The sequence below is a fragment of the Oreochromis aureus genome, linkage group 8 (genome assembly GCF_013358895.1).
Source record: "Oreochromis aureus strain Israel breed Guangdong linkage group 8, ZZ_aureus, whole genome shotgun sequence".
Taxonomy (NCBI): domain Eukaryota; kingdom Metazoa; phylum Chordata; class Actinopteri; order Cichliformes; family Cichlidae; genus Oreochromis; species Oreochromis aureus.
The window spans coordinates 27,137,938-27,156,290 of record NC_052949.1 but is presented as its reverse complement, the minus strand read 5'-3'; the positions used below and the strand labels follow the sequence as shown (position 1 = coordinate 27,156,290).

Here is an 18,353-nt window from a genome sequence, read left to right as displayed (position 1 = left end):
CGGACCTTCTTCGCTTGCCTTGCCGCCGTTGCTTTTCGCACGGCCGGCCTCCTGAACTACCCAGGTTTGGACTTTGGTGCCGTCAGCCTCCGGGCCGGCCCCCTGAACTTTTTTTGGAACTGTCGTGTGCCTGGTTTTGTTTGGTTGTTTTCTGGGCTCCAGTGTTTTCCGTTTTGGTTTTGGGGTTGTGTTTGGTTTGTTTCGAGCCCTCCGTCCTGTTTCCCCCACCGCCCGCCCTGGTTGGGTTGTTTTTTCGTTTTTGGTGGTTCTGGTTTGGGCTGTCTGGAAGCCAGCCCTTAAGGGGGGGGTACTGTTAGGAGGCCTGGGTCGTTGACCCAGGGTTTTTGAGTTTGTTATATTATTTATAATTTCTAGTCTTTGGTTTCTTTGAGTTCTGTCTTATGGTTTTGTCTCTGTCGTCTCTAGTTGCTCTGTCTCCCCTGTCAGCTGTATCCCTTGTCTAGTTCGTGTCTCTGTGTATCCTTAGTTGCTATATCCCCATGTCCAGTCAGTCTGTGTCTGTAAGTTCAGTCTGTGTTGTGTTTCCTGTTTTACTTTGAAGGTCTGTCTTTTCTCAGTGTGTTCAGTTTACGCTTCTTTGTCTCGTTAGTCCTGATTTGCCCCAGCTGTGTTTCCCTCCTGTTGCCCATTCCCTGATTACTCCCTCTGCGTATTTAAGCCCTGTGTTTTCCTGTGCTCTCTGTCGCGTTCTACCGTTTACTTAGCTGTGTGTTCTGTTAGTCCTCTGGTTTAAGTTTATTTTGATTTTTTCCAGTCATGTTATGTTACCCCTTTTGAGTTCAGTATTAAAGCTGTTTTGAGTTCACCTTTGGTCTCCAGAGTCTGCACCTTGGGTCCTATTCCTGTCTGCACACAGCCTGCACCTAACACAGTTTGGATTCGGGAGACAGACACTATCTCTACTTTCAAGATTAGGCTTAAAACTTTCCTTTTTGCTAAAGCATATAGTTAGGGCTGGACCAGGTGACCCTGAATCCTCCCTTAGTTATGCTGCAATAGACGTAGGCTGCCGGGGATTCCCATGATGCATTGAGTTTTTCCCTTCCAGTCACCTTTCTCACTCACTATGTGTTAATAGACCTCTCTGCATCGAATCATATCTGTTATTAATCTCTGTCTCTCTTCCACAGCATGTCTTTCATCCTGTTTTCCTTCTTTCACCCCCAACCGGTCGCAGCAGATGGCCCGCCCTCCCTGAGCCTGGTTCTGCCGGAGGTTTCTTCCTGTTAAAGGGAGTTTTTCCTTCCCACTGTCGCCAAAGTGCTTGCTCATAGGGGTCATATGATTGTTGGGTTTTCTCTGTATTTATTATTGTGCGATCTACTGTACAATATAAAGCGCCTTGAGGCGACTTTTGTTGTGATTTGGCGCTATATAAATAAAATTGAATTGAATTGAATTGAATTGAATTAATAGAGATAATGTGGTATGACATGGTTAAGATTTTCTGTCAGCTGCATGTCCAGTATGGGACCAAAAGAGCCACAGTCATTTGCCACACAGTGCTATTAACCACTCAGCTTTAATACTGTTGACCCCAAAAACAAGATTATGAGTCTATAAATGAGCATATTTACTCTTTAAAACAGTAAGGCTAAAATAGTGTCATCTAATAATACATCTAATACATCTGATTCTGATAAATCCTCTCTAGAGTCTGTGAGGTAGGAGATGGTATGCTCTGATTTTCAGTTCATAAATAAAATACACACTATTCAAAATACTTTCCTGCCACAAAGTATTTGTCACAACATTTATCATGCATGTAGTGTTGTGTGTTTGCAATAAAATAACTCTAAACTCGGGTACGTTGCAAAGTAGTTTCTGAACAGCAGCCTGCTTAAAGATGCTCTCAGTTAGATTTTTGACCCAGAAATTCTTTCACTATTTTCTAATGTCTCAAAGAGTAAAAGACTATAATGACCTGGCCAAGCATAACTGGCAGACTGATCAAAATATTTGAATAAAGTCACACCTGCTGCAAACAGGATGGGACAGCCACTATATGTCAGCAAACATGGGCTTCAAGACAATCCAGAGCACGTCCTAAGCCTGCATCACTGGATACTGTGATATCATGCCGTTACTTCCTTCTCCACATATTGTAAGCTTAGAACTACTCATCTAAAAGCATTTTAATCTGTGACAGTGATAAAGTAATAATGCTGTTAGGTTTTCACTCAGCTCAGAGACACAGCCTCAGCAAATGTCACACAAACTCTATGAACAAGATTAGGTAATTCTTCGGGAAAAACATCCTTTCCATCCAGACAATTTTGAGACACATAACTGCATAGTTAGAAACGCACTCTTGATATGTCTGTGCCCTTGGGATTGCCTTCTTTATTTATCCACTTGCCAACCCAGGGAGGCTTGAGCTGTTAGCGAGACAGAAGTGGAGGATGATGTGGGTGGTGGCGGTGGCGCATGCTTGTAATAATGACAGAATAAGCAATGCTTTGGAATCTGTCCCTCTCTAGGGGGAACAAAGCGGCTACATGATGGTGAAATTATCTTCAGCTAAACGCCGGCTTTTCTGCTCGTGTCTGTGATTTATAACGACATCCAACACCTCCCATTGTATTCAAGTTCATCTGAAAATGTCAGTATAGAAAATTGTCTGGGAAGAGGCTTCATCCTAAAGCCGGATGTTTATCCAAGTATGAGGGGTTTCTTATTTAGGAATAGTAAATTAGAGTGTGAGGCGGCAAGTTATTGCTCTATTAAGAGTGGATGGAGATAAAATACAGATGCAGTTGTGTGGGAAAGATTAATGGAAAAGTTCCCCCCTGATGAGAGCCCCTGAGAGCAACTTGATAATAACAAGTAAAATTCAAAATAGCAAAAAACACAGCTTTCACTCCTGTGCATGTCTAACCGTCGGATTGCTTCACCTTAAGCTGTCGGCGAACCCGATTGATGAAGAACTTCCAGCAGTTTTCCTTTGTATCCATCAATCCAGAACCACGGACCTCTGGCCGCACGCTGCCAATGATGTTCTCCACCTCGTCATCTGGGAACAGGTCAGGAATCTCTCCTGAAAATGAATAAAATAATTCACACTGCTACGGGGAGACCACCAAGTGTGCAGACAGCAGTGATTGTGTGTATATGTTTTTTAGGTTTTTTAAAATTTCTGTCAGCGAGCTAAACTTATCCAAGAACTCTCAAGAAGTTTCTTATCTTATTAGGATCTGAGCTGACACTGAGCAACGGCACTCTTATATCGAATCAGGGCCTGTTAATAGAGGTGGTGGCAGCAGGAGTTCAAACGGAGGACTTATGCTAATGCAGAGCGCTGCTTTAAGTCAGCCTCACAGAAGCAAAGATGAGCAAAGGAAGGGATGCATTTAGCAACGCATGCAGGAATTTTAAGTTCCTTAAATGCTTTTGCTCATTTTACTTGTTTTTATTTGACAACAAGAAACAGGTAACAACATTGCATTATAAGCATCAAATGTGTTATTAAGGCATTGCATTTCACTACCCAGGTCCAAATACAGCCAGTCATATTCTGAAAGGTTAGCCAAAATATGACTAGGGTTCGTTCCCTTCAGGTGGAAGAACTCCCTAAAAAATGACTCTGCTGGACGAGTCCTAGAGTAAACTTTGCTTTTGATTTTTGAACGTTGTGTTGTCGAATGTTCTTGCTACACAATGGAATGGCTTAAATGTGGAGCTAAATAATAAATGTCAGCCACTTTCGCTATGTAAGCTGCAGAAGTGATTACAGAGATAATGGTGAATTATCTCCGTTCCTATTCCTGCTGGTTTGAAGAGATCATTATGAAGTAACCTGCTGAGAGCAGATGAAAGGGAGGGACTGCGACAACCTGCAACATGGAGGACATGTTTCTGACAGAGTAGCGCTCTGCATTGAAAAATCTGCAATCATGTTTTCCGGCAGCTGATGACTTCATCGTATGATGTACTTCCATTATTATAGCTTTTACATTTGAAAACTTAAATATGCTTTCCCACATTCCTTTAATTATTCTAAGTTCACACGGACACTGTATGAGTATTTAATGCCAATGAGAAGTGGAGGTAAGGGACCTGATGGGAGGGTTGGGTGGTTCAGTTGATGAGAGATTTCCTGCCTATGTGCGCATACTGAGAACATACTTGACCTCCAAAATTGAAATATTCAACTGGATCAGAGTTTTACTTCAAATACTGTAAATGACTACTACATTCCTGGGATGCATATTCGATGCAGCATTGGCAAGTGAAAAACCATCACTTCACTGCCCCACAAATTTTACTTTATTGCATCTGGATGTATCCTTTCTCCTCCCTATAACAGGTGGGCCAGTCTGAACGAAACTTGAACATCATCACACAACAGCAATTATTAACATCTGTATGTTTTTAAAAAGCATTTCATATAAATGCCAATTCTTTGGATTTCCATATATATTATAATAATTTCATCATCCTCCCTGCAAATGCAGTGTCATGTTCTCCTTGGATTAAAGCCACATTCATTTTACAGGGAGTGCAGAATTATTAGGCAAGTTGTATTTTTGAGGAATAATTTTATTATTGAACAACAACCATGTTCTCAATGAACCCAAAAAACTCATTAATATCAAAGCTGAATGTTTTTGGAAGTAGTTTTTAGTTTGTTTTTAGTTTTAGCTATTTTAGGGGGATATCTGTGTGTGCAGGTGACTATTACTGATGATTTGATGATGGACCACAGGTTCTCAATGGGGTTCAGATCAGGTGACCAAGGAGGCCATGTCATTAGTTTTTCTTCTTTTATACCCTTTCTTGCCAGCCACGCTGTGGAGTACTTGGACGCGTGTGATGGAGCATTGTCCTGCATGAAAATCATGTTTTTCTTGAAGGATGCAGACTTCTTCCTGTACCACTGCTTGAAGAAGGTGTCTTCCAGAAACTGGCAGTAGGACTGGGAGTTGAGCTTGACTCCATCCTCAACCCGAAAAGGCCCCACAAGCTCATCTTTGATGATACCAGCCCAAACCAGTACTCCACCTCCACCTTGCTGGCGTCTGATTCGGACTGGAGCTCTCTGCCCTTTACCAATCCAGCCACGGGCCCATCCATCTGGCCCATCAAGACTCACTCTCATTTCATCAGTCCATAAAACCTTAGAAAAATCAGTCTTGAGATATTTCTTGGCCCAGTCTTGATGTTTCAGCTTGTGTGGCTTGTTCAGTGGTGGTCGTCTTTCAGCCTTTCTTACCTTGGCCATGTCTCTGAGTATTGCACACCTTGTGCTTTTGGGCACTCCAGTGATGTTGCAGCTCTGAAATATGGCCAAACTGGTGGCAAGTGGCATCTTGGCAGCTGCACGCTTGACTTTTCTCAGTTCATGGGCAGTTATTTTGCGCCTTGGTTTTTCCACACGCTTCTTGCGACCCTGTTGACTATTTTGAATGAAACGCTTGATTGTTCGATGATCACGCTTCAGAAGCTTTGCAATTTTAAGACTGCTGCATCCTCTGCAAGATATCTCACTATTTTTGACTTTTCTGAGCCTGTCAAGTCCTTCTTTTGACCCATTTTGCCAAAGGAAAGGAAGTTGCCTAATATTTATGCACACCTGATATAGGGTGTTGATGTCATTAGACCACACCCCTTCTCATTACAGAGATGCACATCACCTAATATGCTTAATTGGTAGTAGGCTTTCGAGCCTATACAGCTTGGAGTAAGACAACATGCATGAAGAGGATGATGTGGACAAAATACTCATTTGCCTAATAATTCTGCACTTCCTGTATTTTAGACAGCTTTGATGAAATTAGTAAAAAGTATGTAGTATGTGTGTCATACTATGTACCTCTAATGCCTTCAATAAGCTCACAGTTGGCTGTAGCTAACTAGATAGAGGAGGCTAAACATAAGGTTGGTGGCTCAATCCCTGGCTACTCCAGGCTGTGTGCCAAAATATGTGAATATCATCTGAGCATGCTGAACTGCAAGTTACTCTGGAGTGTTAGAAAGAAAGCACTTGGATGTAGCAAAAGGTGGTTGTATTAATGGATGAATGACGCATCAAGTAAAGCGCTATATAAGAATCATTTAAGCTAAACCAGCTACTAAGAGTATACTGGAGTAAAGTCATGTAATTCCAGCTTATGTTTGCTCATATTTGCAGCCATAAACATAAGAAAACCAAACAAAGCGTTTCATGATAAACATGTAATGGTGTTGCCGGGTTTGGTCGTTCGCACTACTGTCCATGCACATCTCACAAGCTGCTCTTTTATTCATTTATATTATTGACAGTAAATAAATATATTTTGAAATATTGTGTCAGTAACGCACATATGACAGCACCCCGGGTAACTGTGTAGTTGTTCTTTTTGTTCTTTTCTTTTCAGGCAGGCAGCAGTGTTTCACTAAATAATGCATCGACATCTGTTGGCACATGCCTCATATCCTAAATATCCTACTATTTAAAGTGATACGGTACACTCACAAAACTATTGCAAGCCAACATTAGCACAGATTGCTTTGAAGTAATTTCTATTAACAGTAATTTCCATTCATTAGATTATTAAAATGCCCTGTATAAATGTAGCTGTGAGTCTGAGCCTCCTCTGCAATTTTTCACAATAATGTGTTGGTAGCACATGAGTAATGGTGCCGAAAATGGCACCACAGTGATGTGTTGCTGTTGTGAAATGAAAGCATTTCTCTCTTGCTAAACATGCAGTAATTAGCAAAACCTGCTGTTACCCGATGCCAGCAGATCGTTGACCAGAACGAGGAACTTCTCATCTGCCACTTGGGCATCAGTCATTAGGAACACAGTGCCAATATTCTTTACACCAGCTTTCATGTAGAGGGACGCCAGGTCACTCTGGATGACAGGGAGAGTGAGAGGGTTGGAGTGGGAAAAGTGGCACCCATAATGAGATTGGGAGATTTGTTATTTTGCAGCAATACATGCCCGAGTGCTTTAAGTTTATGTTTGGCAAAAGTGTATGCACATAATAAACTTTCTTAGATTTTAAATGAAACATGCTTTTACAGGATGATACGTTTGTCAAGTGCTCCTCTTTAAACCTTTAGGTCAGCGATACCGTAGCCTTTCCTCAAGGTGATCTGGAAGACCTCCAGATTGGAGATGAAAGCAGCCAGCCGGGTCAGACTCTGCTTGCCGCTGCCGCCCACTCCGACCAGCAGCACATTACCCCGTGGAGACTCCAGGATTCGGTTTATCCGGCAGCTTCATGTGGAGGAGCAGACAGCCAGGGGTGGGAGAGGTGTGGGGGAGGAATGAATGAAAGGGTGAGACAAGAGAGCCAGATAAAAATGTCTGACTCATACAACAAACAGCAAAAGACAAAAAGGTTTGTCTCCTGCTCTCTCTGTTCTAATACTAACTGTCACCACCGTCTACTCCAGACTGTTCCACTGACACGTACAGCAATGAAATATATCAAACATTACACTCAGCGGCACTGTGCCCCGGAGAATCTTTATGATTTTAGTAACACAAGACGGGTGTTGCTGTTGTCGATGAAATTAGTTCATTAACGCTTTTGTTGCTCCGTTTGTGCCAAAAGACATTCACTTCAGCTGGCCTGGTAAATGTAATCTCTGACAGTTCAGTTGCTTCCTTTTCTTACACTTCTAATTATGATTCAGAAACTTTTAGAGCTTACACATCCACATTAGCAAGTCATAGATACATCTTCTGCTTCTATGCTTTCACTTCTAAGTTGTTTAATGTAAATTAAACTCAACTGACACATCGACTAAGATTTATTACACTTCAAACTGCATCTACATCACCATGTCAATTGCCACTTTATCCATTTGCATCTTTTACATTACAGTTAAGTGCTTTAAGCTCTTCCCTGTAAATGTCGACTTAGTTGTTGAGAGTGCTTCGAATCACAGTGTAACAGCTTTTGAAAGCTTTAGATTCAATTTTAACTGTCGTTGTGTAAAGCTCCCAACTTCTTGAACTGTGTTCGTCAACAGTACGGCTTCGTTTTGCAGCTGCTGTCAGTTCTAAAACTTCACCCATTTTCACTTAAATCTCTTCAAATGCTTTTATCTTTTTCCATTTAAACGCTTTCCGTGTCAGTACTGGGCCGGACATGATGATACTTTAGCTTTTCACATCTCACTTTTTCTATCTACAATAAATGCTTTCACTTAATCTGACACCTGAGAAGGAGTCAGTTCTCTGATGCTGTAAACTCACTTAAGTGAGTTTAGATATTTTAAAATTCAAGTGAACTGAAATCTCTCCAATTAACAGCTCAGTTGCTTTTTTCTCTTTCACTTTAATTGCTTTCACTGCTTTGGCAGTTGTTTCCACGGTTCACAAATCAAGTGACACTTTTCATATTCAGGTAAAAGTTTGACTACTTGCAGCTGCTAACTCAGCTGTTTTCAGTGATAGTACACAAACTGCTGACTCTACTTCCTGCAGGGCTTAACTTGAAAATTTTCATGCTTTGAGCAGCCATACTTCAACTCATCCACTTTTAGCTTCCACCTAAGATCCAATCAGTGCTTCAAAGCTTCAAACCTAATGTGAATGCGTCCGGCTTACAGTTGCAGTGAATATCACAGTTAGAGATAAACTATTTACAGTAGCTAAAGCAATAAATGTAAGAAAGCATACTTTTTTCTTTTCATTGGTTAACTTATCTATAAAATGATGAGAAACAGTTTCTGTATCTGTCTGACAGATAATCTTACGCCATGCTAACATTTCAGGAAATAAATTTATCCTGGCTGATAACAGGTGTCAAACATTAGATAGATAAAAGAGCTGACCTTTACAGAACAAGAACTTTGTGGTGGCATTATGACATCACTTTGAAAAAGTGCACTGAGAACTCTGAGTCTTTTACTTGCACACATTTTCTAATCAGTCATCGCCTCCTTTACTAAAAACTTGTCCACATTAGTTTTTAAGAATGTTATCTTAAAGCCATTGAATATTGCCCAAGTATTGTTGTTCTTATATGTTGTTAATTATCCCACAAAAATACCAAAACCAGTAAGATGTAGTTCTGCTATTTTCCTTACTACGAACCCATTGATCACTAATTATTACATTGTATACTGAATGTTAATCCATCTGCCTAGACTGGAAAGAACTTTGGGTCATCAGCTGTTAGTTTAGATGTGCCGTATAAATACAAGTCTCATAATTACACATTTTAGAAGACTTTAAGATGGGAAACTAGCAAAATAAAAAACAAAAAATAGGCTACAGAGGCCGGGGTGACAGGCAGACTTTTTTTAAACGTTTAAATTTTTTTAAATTAAAATCTCTTTGGCATTTATTTCATCGGTTCATCTACTCGGTGAAGTGGCTGCTGCTACTTCTCTAAATTCTTTTAGTCTTAAAGACTTCTTAGTTAAAGAAACTCCCCACAGAGGACCAGCTCAGGAAGCTGCATTCTGGGGAAGGGAAAAGCAGCACATCCCGTTCTAATCAGTCTAATTCTACCCCTGGAGACCTGAAGCTTCAATCAGTTTAGGTTTGTTTTCTTAACAAAGTGTTTAAATAAGGCATTTTTATTCAGTTTGAGATTTTAAACCAGATATAGAAGAAATATTAGCTACATATTAATGTAACCAATCTGGATGTTATTTCTAGGAATAGAAAACGCTGATCAGACGTTCTGGACAACCGGAACTGTGTGGCACAGAGGACTGGTGTATTTGGCTTTTTGTAGAATTTGTTGACTGTTTGTTAAAATCAACTTTAATGATGACTGATTTTTTTTCTGAATGTTGCAACCAAAATACTTTTAGACTGAGCATCCAGTCTGGATTAAATTGTCATGATATATGCTATTTTTTTATTTTTCACAGAGTCACTTGTCTCTATGTTTGACAGTCTATGAAATGGAACTGGTAATCCTAAAATACCTTGGAAGCCAGCTGACTGTCTTGACAGACAATAAAGAAACAGATAAAACATTTTTTAACTCTATCTGTACTCCTCCTCCTCCCCGGGGTTTCAAACTTCCACTCACATGTGAGCCATGGCATCCTCAAACAGCACAAGGTTTAGGGTGGCGTTGACCTCATTGTAGCTATCCAGCACCTCCAGCAGGGTTTTACTTAGGCTGCTCCAGGACTCTACAGCCATGTATCTGGCCTCCCCCAGACCATGGGTGAAGTGGCAGTACAGGTTCATCTCTCTGGTCTGGTCCAGAGTCTCCTCCATGTCCTCAGGAGGCACACACGCAAACACACACACACATTTCAGCGATAAACATACATACAGACCCACACACTACCCCTGTCAGCATAACATTAGTGTTAAGCCTAAACAGTCTGGACAGGGACACAGCTGAATATCACAGCTGCGCAGAGGGTGACCCAGTTCATTTTCACTCTGGCAAGTGTTAGGCCCCAAACATTTGACTGGAGAGAATCTGTGTGTCTCTTCAGGACGCTGGTTTCCTCTGAAAACAAATAGCTGCAGTAGATGTGATGAATTAGACTATTTTTCTTCTTTTTTTGCAAGTTCACATATTTATTATGTTCAGGTGTCGTATATAAAGAGACTATAAAAGTCTCTAAACATTGTCTTGTTTGCATGTAAAAATATAGCAGTAAAACATGCTGCATATTGCTCTGTGGCACAGGGGCAAAATGTCATAAGTTTACCTTAGTTGCCAGCTGTGAGTACTATACATGAGCAGGGTTATTCTCTCCCTTCTCCTTCTGTGTGTGTATGTACACATACACTTGTCAGGTTCTTCATTGTGGGATGACTAGTGTGCATGTGATAGAGCTAGGGAGTGCAGTGAGGGAGCAGTGGACAGAAAACCATTAAAATGTTTTCCAATTTGCCAGGCTGACAGCGCGGACCCTGACAGCCGGACCCCCATACCACACTGATTAATATTCTCCCCCAACATTCCTCTTTCTCCTCTCCTCGCTGTGTTGGCCAATGATGTCCAGGTCCAGACACAGAGCAGGCAGCCTAATGATCCCGCCCTTCCCTCCCTCCCCATCCTCCAGCTTCCCGCTCTTGTCTTCCTTCGCTGAACTTTGTAAAACTCTCACCTCATAGAACTTCTTTACTGTGTCTGCCTGCAGCCTATCAAAAAGCTGGAAGTCCTGCTCCTCCACCAGCTTGTCTCTGTAGACCCGGTTGGACTCATGCAGGTAGATTTTCAGCAGGTCTAGGGGGGCTTTCAGACACTCACCAGTACAGAAGAGAATGCCCTGAGCAGGGAAAGGAGGGAGGAAGGTTTCGAGTTTCATTCCATTTATTCCACAACTAGGAGGGAAACACAGCACACTCACTGGAGGTAAATCAATGGATATTGAGTGGACAAGCTGTTAGGAGGTGTGTCAGATAAAACTAAGAAATATGGGATCACTTTTCTTTCAGCGTATAGTCTCAAAAGTATTGCTGCGTGCAGAGAAGAATGACCAAAAAAAATAAAAAAATAAGGCACTGACTGAACATGTCATTCCCACAGAGGTTTTAAACAAAAATCTTATGCTCTAACCTATATTTGAATTGGATATCAGTCATTTATTATAAGTTTAATTCACTTTTTCAGATATGTGCTGGTTAACATAGAATTTCAGATTTCATACATGACCTCCAAGGTATGACAGCAAAGAAGAATTTAATACAAGCCACACTGCAATCCAGCTCCACTCCAGCTCCTATTTAATGCAATACTGACCTGATCAGTGTTACGTCTGTTCTTATTGATGCCTGCTCTGGAATGCACTGGAGGTCTTGCTTCTACTGTCTGCACTGCTGGGTTTCTAAGAAAACACGTCTCAAGGAGAGGGAGTCGTGCTCAACAGAGCTAGAAACTAACTGCATATGGAAATTTTAGTCCTTTTTGACCATAATGGTACTGAGCTATAATTACTGCCTTGCTGCAATTTACATATTTTACCTGTGCAGACAAATATGCACATTGAAGACTTTGCAGGAAGTGTTAAGAGTCTTAAAAGTAAAACTTTCAACACTTGTTTAGAGTAGATCAACTGAATATTTAATCCACTGCAGACAAGAAAAAGTAAGGTTAAAATCAAAGAACCCCGACCTCAAAACTGGGGGGCATCAGTCTGATTCATCTCCTGTGGACTGTGAATATTTTGAGGAAAACCTGTGCCAATTCAGCATGTGAATACAAAGCTATTTGATAAATGAAAATTTTGACATGCCGATGAGTCAAGTAGTCAAGACTTCAAATAATGACATATGAATGAAATGTTAGCCTAAAACTGAGCAATCAGATTGGTCTAAATGCTGATTCAGGCAGCTTTTTTCTATTCTTGGCTCTTTCTGATATCACAGAGAGTAGAAATCCATGCTATGATTATCTGGGCCATACAGAAGTCCTATTCAAGTCTGTGTTTGTATTTATGAGGGCAGCCAATCACAAGGAAGTTAGCTTAGAGAGGTGGAAGTGTCATGGTCCTGGGTCGAGCGACCCAGTGTTTGAGTTTATGTATCTTTTGTATTCTTTTGTGCCTTAGCTTAGTTCACCTTGTTTATTTCTAGATTGCAATTTAGTCTTGTTCCCTTATGTCATCTCCCCCTGCACTCAGTCTCCCTGGTTCTGTGTCTACGTGTCATGTTTCATGTCTATGCAGTTATGTTAAGTTCATGCCATGTTTCATTTCCATGTCTATGTCTGCGTGTTTCCTGTTTTATTTTGGAAGAGTCTGGTGTTCTTTGTTCATTGTAGTTAGTGTTACTCTCCCCTGTATTGTCATTATGTTCCATTCTAGTCAGCTGTGTTCTCATGTGTCTCCACTTCCCCTGATCGCCTCATGTGTGTATTTAGTCCCCAGTCTTGCTGTGCTCAGTGTCGCGTCGTCTGTGTTCTCACCTCCATGTTTTCACGGTCAGTCTTTGCAGTGATCATCCTAGTCTCTGAGTCTTCTTAGTTTGTCACAGTATTAGTTTTCCCAGTTTAGTTATAGTCTAGTTTAGTCACTCTATCCCTGCTTTGTTTTGTACACTTTGTCTTCTTCAGCCATAATAAAGGCTCGCTTTCTGTTAAGTTCACTCCCGTCTACTAACTTGTGTACGCACCTGGGTCCATCACACACACCACCGCACGGCCTGTCTCCGCAGACCGTGACAGGAAGAACACTTAAACTTCTTCTTTGAGAGGCAATGAACTCAGAAGCTACACCAAGGCAAGAAAATAAGGATTATTTTGAACTGTGAATCATGAAAAGCTACTCGAGGTCCAGGAATAAAAACATGGAGGAAATGGAAATGAGCAGAATTAGTCCCCATTAACAGTAAGCCGTGATGCATATCTGTTTTAAATTTTATGGCAATCGGAGACAACTAAAAATATAAACCCTATGGTGGTGTTTAAGGAAAAGTAAGAGCTTATTTCTGGCTATCATCAAGAATCATCTTTGTCTGAGTTTGGCCAGAAGCAGCAATTGCACTCAACAATATCTATAAAACAACTGAGCCAGCATGGCTGAACATCAATGTGTTTTTTTAATTTATTGTTTTTCTGGGTTTTTCTTTTTATCCCGTAAATTAAAACAAAAAAGTCACGACAATGAGCAGATGAGTGTTTAGTGGATGATTGATGATTAATGCATCTCTAGAGAAAGCCAGTATGATGCGACGGCTTTCCCACGGGGACACTGACGATGAAGCCAGGCGGATCTCGTCACAGTCTCAGTGCGTCACATAACAGGTGCCGTATAGGATGAGAACAGGCTGGAGAGGCGCCCAGGCACTGTTTGTTCCCCTCTGCACAGCGTTACCCAGGAGGCAGCGGCAGAGGCAAGCAGATGCTGTGTGTTTCCAGCCCCAGAACTTATTCTAATCAACAGAACCATCTCCGGGGGTAAAGCCAGCTGAGTCTGATCTGCCTCCATATCTGAGCTGGCTGAATGAGACAACTGGCTGCTAAATCCACTGTGTAATTGTGCAGATGGGAGGTGTGCTCTGGGTGTGGATGAGTGTTCTTAAGATGCAAACCGAGCCTGAGTAATGGACACCACTCTGGCTCTACCAAAGTTAAGACATTTTCCACGAGAATGTGTGAATGATGTCATATTTTTGACTTTTAATAGATCCAGCTCTTTCTACTTCATTTCTTTGTTTAATGGTGTCAATCATGACTCCCCGCATTCATTGTGTACAAGTGTGCTTGAGCAAAACAAAACACCATATGGCACCTAACTCTATATAACAGTAATAATCACAGCCTTAGCTGTTAGCAGTATCACTTGAACAAACTGAGAGCAGACAGAACTTTGTTTTTCTTCTATCCAGCTGACTTTGGCATACTATCTCATCCTCTGTGCCCCTGATCTTTCATTGCTTTGTTCAACTCAGAGGAGAGGGATTAGAGAGTTCTGGGTGTCGGCATGTATCTGTCTGTCGTTCTGTCTGCAGCGAGCTCGCTTTTCTCGTAGCCTGACAGCTGCTCCGAGCCCCAAACAATGCTTCCCCTGCTAACAAATGCACCCAGCTGACTATCTACAGAACATCATGCAGACATATTGCGTAGTCAGTACAGTTTGGCTTTGGTCTCTCTGCACCATCGTGTATTCTCTTTCTCTCCCTAGTCTCTGTCCTCTTTCACTCCACATCCATCTTTCCCCCCGTCTCCTCCCTCGCCTCTTGAGCGTCGAGGAGCTCATTTAGGCTGACGTGGAGAAGACGAGCCCATGGATATGCCCGCTGGTCATGGCAGAGAACGAACGCTGGCAAACGGAGCTCTTTGACAATGCTCCCAGTCGGACGCCAAACTGTTTGTCTAGCCCTATTAGTGGAATTTGGCTACTGTACTTCACTTATAGTGCGTTTAATTTAACATCCACAGGGTGGAATGATCAAACTAAAGCCCAGGAAAAGTAAAGATTTATGGAGACAAAGTGTCTGCTCTCTGTCTACTCGCCAACTTTTTTAAGGACAGGGTACTTTAAAAAGTTGGCGAGTAAAGGAAGGTAAAGTTTAGAAAGTACTAGCTCCTGTTAACTATTCAGCAACCTCCACTAACCTTAGAACTTTGCAAGCAAACAGCAACAATCTTCTCAAGATGCAGCCTTGACTGTTTTGTGGACCCGCTCCTTTTGTCATTTTCAAAAACACCTTTATACAGACCACTGCAAGCTCCCACAGAGCTTCTAAGCTTGGCTTTTTGCCTCATTAGTGTTGATTATAATGAGACAGCTTCCTCTGGCTACATCTCCAAGTTTTGAAGAAAAGAGGAAAAAATCAATTACAAAAAAGTCCTCCAATTATCTCAGCTGAGGCAAACATCTGAAACATCAAGCTAGTAAATACTGACTGACAACTATTTAGGCCTCATGGCTGAAATGAGAGGAAGCGTTTGTACTGTCAAGCCAAATACTTTCCCACTTCTGAAGGTGCAAAGGCACAGAGGTATGGCTGGGAAAATACTGCCGAGGCAGAGCTGTGAGCTAAGAGGTTTCTCGCCTCTACCCACCTGTCCTCGGGTCTTTGCGGCGAGAACTGAGTAAAAAAAAAAAAAAACTTCAAATAAGCTCCAGGAGTCCTTTTTCTGGCTTTCTTTACATTTCCTCTCAGGATGGGGAGAGGAGACAGCTTTGACATTGTTTCCTCTTTGTGGTTATTAGATGTCCGATCTCGCTGTGCAGACCAATTAAAAAAAAAACAAAGATTTTGATGAAAGAGGCAGAATGGCTTATTTAAACACTAGCTTCAAAGTGTTGTGTTGCAATTTAATTTCAACTTTTTGAAGGCAGTGATGTGTGTGATCTAGGACCTAGAAGGTAAGTCTTTAGGTGGTCAGGGCGAGTGCATTGGCACGGATGATAAGTAGGCTTTAATCTTAAAGTGCAGAAGGCTCAAACCTGCTACAAATATCTCAGCGTGCTTCATCTGACGATCTGGTCTAAAAGACTCTCTCCTTGTGACGGCTGAACACTGACATTGCACCCACATTATGCAGTGATTTGCCAGGTGTGGTGGGATGGTTTAAAAACTTTGTCTGGCTCCCTCTTTTCATTCTTTCCTTAAACTCAGTGAGGCCTAACACATTATCTGTTATAGAAAAGTACCCTAACCCTAACCCAGTGATGTAAGACTGTATGAATGTTGCCATCTAATACTGTCCTCTTCAGTGTTTGGCAATGCTAAAATATTTTGTAATGTGTACTGGTCTATTCAGTAAGTGTTGGTATTAGCAATGCCTGAAGGTCTAGCTATTCTAGCTTCTTGAGCTGCTGTTTCGAGCCCTCCTGTGTGCAGCACACAGCTGTCTTTCACATTCTTGCTTCTGGTGAGATGACCAAAGACACTCCCACATCTCCACATCACAGTAGTGTCCACATTGGTTTTGCTGTTTTTTGATCGACACCAACTACAGCGTGGGTCATAAACAATAATAACTTTCCATCCACCCATGGATGAACAGCACATGCTGAAGCGTATCCCAGCTGTCATAGGGCAAAAGACAGGATACACCCTGGACACCCATCCATTCACATTCACCTACAGCTAATTTAGAAAACCAGAATTCCTAAAGAAGACCCACACAAGCACACAGGAACTGCAAACTCAGCTGGTCATCAGGTTCAAACCTCGCTGTGAATCGACAATCATAACAACTCTACCTCCTTGATTCTTAAAGTAAAATCTTGATATTGTGACAAATATGCACAAATAACAATATTGCATATAACTGCGTTCCTTTTTGTATGCTTTTATACAGTTACACTTAGAGACTTTCCTGCTGCCTCCTTGCACTTACATTTTGTACTCAATGAATGTGAAGATGTCTACATTCTTCCGGGGCAGTGAAAGTTGTCAGTTGAGGTCCATCATGTACCACTCATTCTGAACCACACGACGTGCTTGGCAGACCACAGGCAGATGATTGCTGTCCTTTTAAGCTTTTGCTAATGGCCATTTTGGATTCAGCTGCCGTTTTGATTTTGATTGCTGGCATTTTTGGGGAGTTTTTGCTTTTAACTGACCGGCCCTGTCTGTCATGTTTGTGAGTTTTGCTTGTCCAAACTCTGGACTGAACTTTCAGTCTATATGAAAAAAATCATAATTAGTGCAGCTAAAAAGAAGAATCTAAACTAGCGTAGTTTTATACCTATGTATTCTGCACGTAGTGCAAAACTCAGAGATTCCTCAGTTGGTCCTCTGTAAACTCCAAGCTAAAATTATGAAAAATCTAGTTCCTATAGCTCAGTGGCTTAAAGCATTAATTATACAACGGAGGGTGTTAAATGAGAGTCTGCCCTCCATGAAACCGTGGAGGATTCTGACAGAAATATTGCCCCAAAAGCTTCTCCCCTGACAGCTACAGCGCTCTGATATTATATTCATTTAAATACATTAAATCATCACTAACACCCGTGGAAGTGCAAATCCATTCTATTTTCTGTTACACTTATTTCAGACTTATTTCTGGCTTTCAGACTCAGCTCTTAAATCAATAATCATTTAGATGAGAAATTAGTGATAGAAGCCTGGCTCTACCCGCATGGGAAGCAGAGCCGTAAAAACAGAAAGGAGCAAGTTAAAAGGAGTGATGTGGAAAAAAGCTCCTAACTTTATAGAGGTAACTTCTTGCCTTTCGTTGTGAGAAGTTTAGCCTGAGGTCATACCTCTCAAATAATTTCTGCATGGATAAATCCTTCTGGTGTATGTGCTCTGTATGCATCACCTGGAAAATGTTGGAGAGGTCTCGCAAGTTAAAGATGTAGTGGAACTTGACTGCGGTGGGGAGGAAGGTGGAGGAGACGCGCTGGTGCAAGGCCAGGGCTAACTGCACAAGGGTGGAGCAGCTCTTCTGCAGGGCAGCAGTGAAACCCTCTCCTCTCAGGTGCTGAGACAGAATGGAGATGTAGATGGTGCTCAGGGCCTCGGCTCCAGGAAACGACAGGGCAAAAACTGAGAAGTGGCGCTATAGAGGGTGGCAGAGCATAAAGGAGGCAAGAGTAAACATGTGTTTGTCCCTTATTATGCAGTCAGTTTGCTTCTAGAATGAAACCAAGGGTCACCTTGTGGGTGTTTGCAGCAATAGGTGAAGAAAGGCTGTCAATCAGTAAAGAATGACTTTAGAATTTAAATATGACAGGGTGAATGTCTGGGTGAACAAAGTGTGTGACTTCAGGTCAGTCAGAGTTGGTGTCTATAAACAAAAGTTATTTTTTAATCTAACTGCAGAGGACAAGGTCAGAAATAATCTGCATTTAGCAAAGTTTCCACCCAAAGTACCAAGACTTTCATTTATTAAACAAAAAGGTCCCTCATACTGTTGGTTGTCTGCTGCACCACAATAAGATAAAGAAAATTAAGTGCTATGAAAAATGATCTTCACTCAAATTTTAATATTAGACAAAGATAAACC

At 41.6% G+C, this 18,353-nt stretch overlaps 1 protein-coding gene across 4 annotated transcripts in view; it reads right to left on the bottom strand.

Annotated features, from left to right (window-relative positions):
• dnah9 (dynein, axonemal, heavy chain 9) overlaps positions 1-18,353 on the bottom strand; it is a 167,059-nt gene that overhangs the window by 75,972 nt on the left and 72,734 nt on the right. For all 4 annotated transcript variants that reach the window (XR_005614072.1, XM_039616385.1, XM_039616386.1 and 1 more), the window contains 6 exons: positions 17,667-17,906; positions 11,053-11,214; positions 10,011-10,207; positions 7,066-7,228; positions 6,736-6,859; positions 2,916-3,058 (listed from right to left, as the gene is read on the bottom strand). Coding sequence is in view for 3 of the 4 variants with exons in the window: in XM_039616385.1 (XP_039472319.1) it covers positions 2,916-3,058; positions 6,736-6,859; positions 7,066-7,228; positions 10,011-10,207; positions 11,053-11,214; positions 17,667-17,906 (1,029 nt within the window). In the remaining variant the exon portion in view is untranslated. The remainder of the gene's footprint in view (positions 1-2,915; positions 3,059-6,735; positions 6,860-7,065; positions 7,229-10,010; positions 10,208-11,052; positions 11,215-17,666; positions 17,907-18,353) is intronic.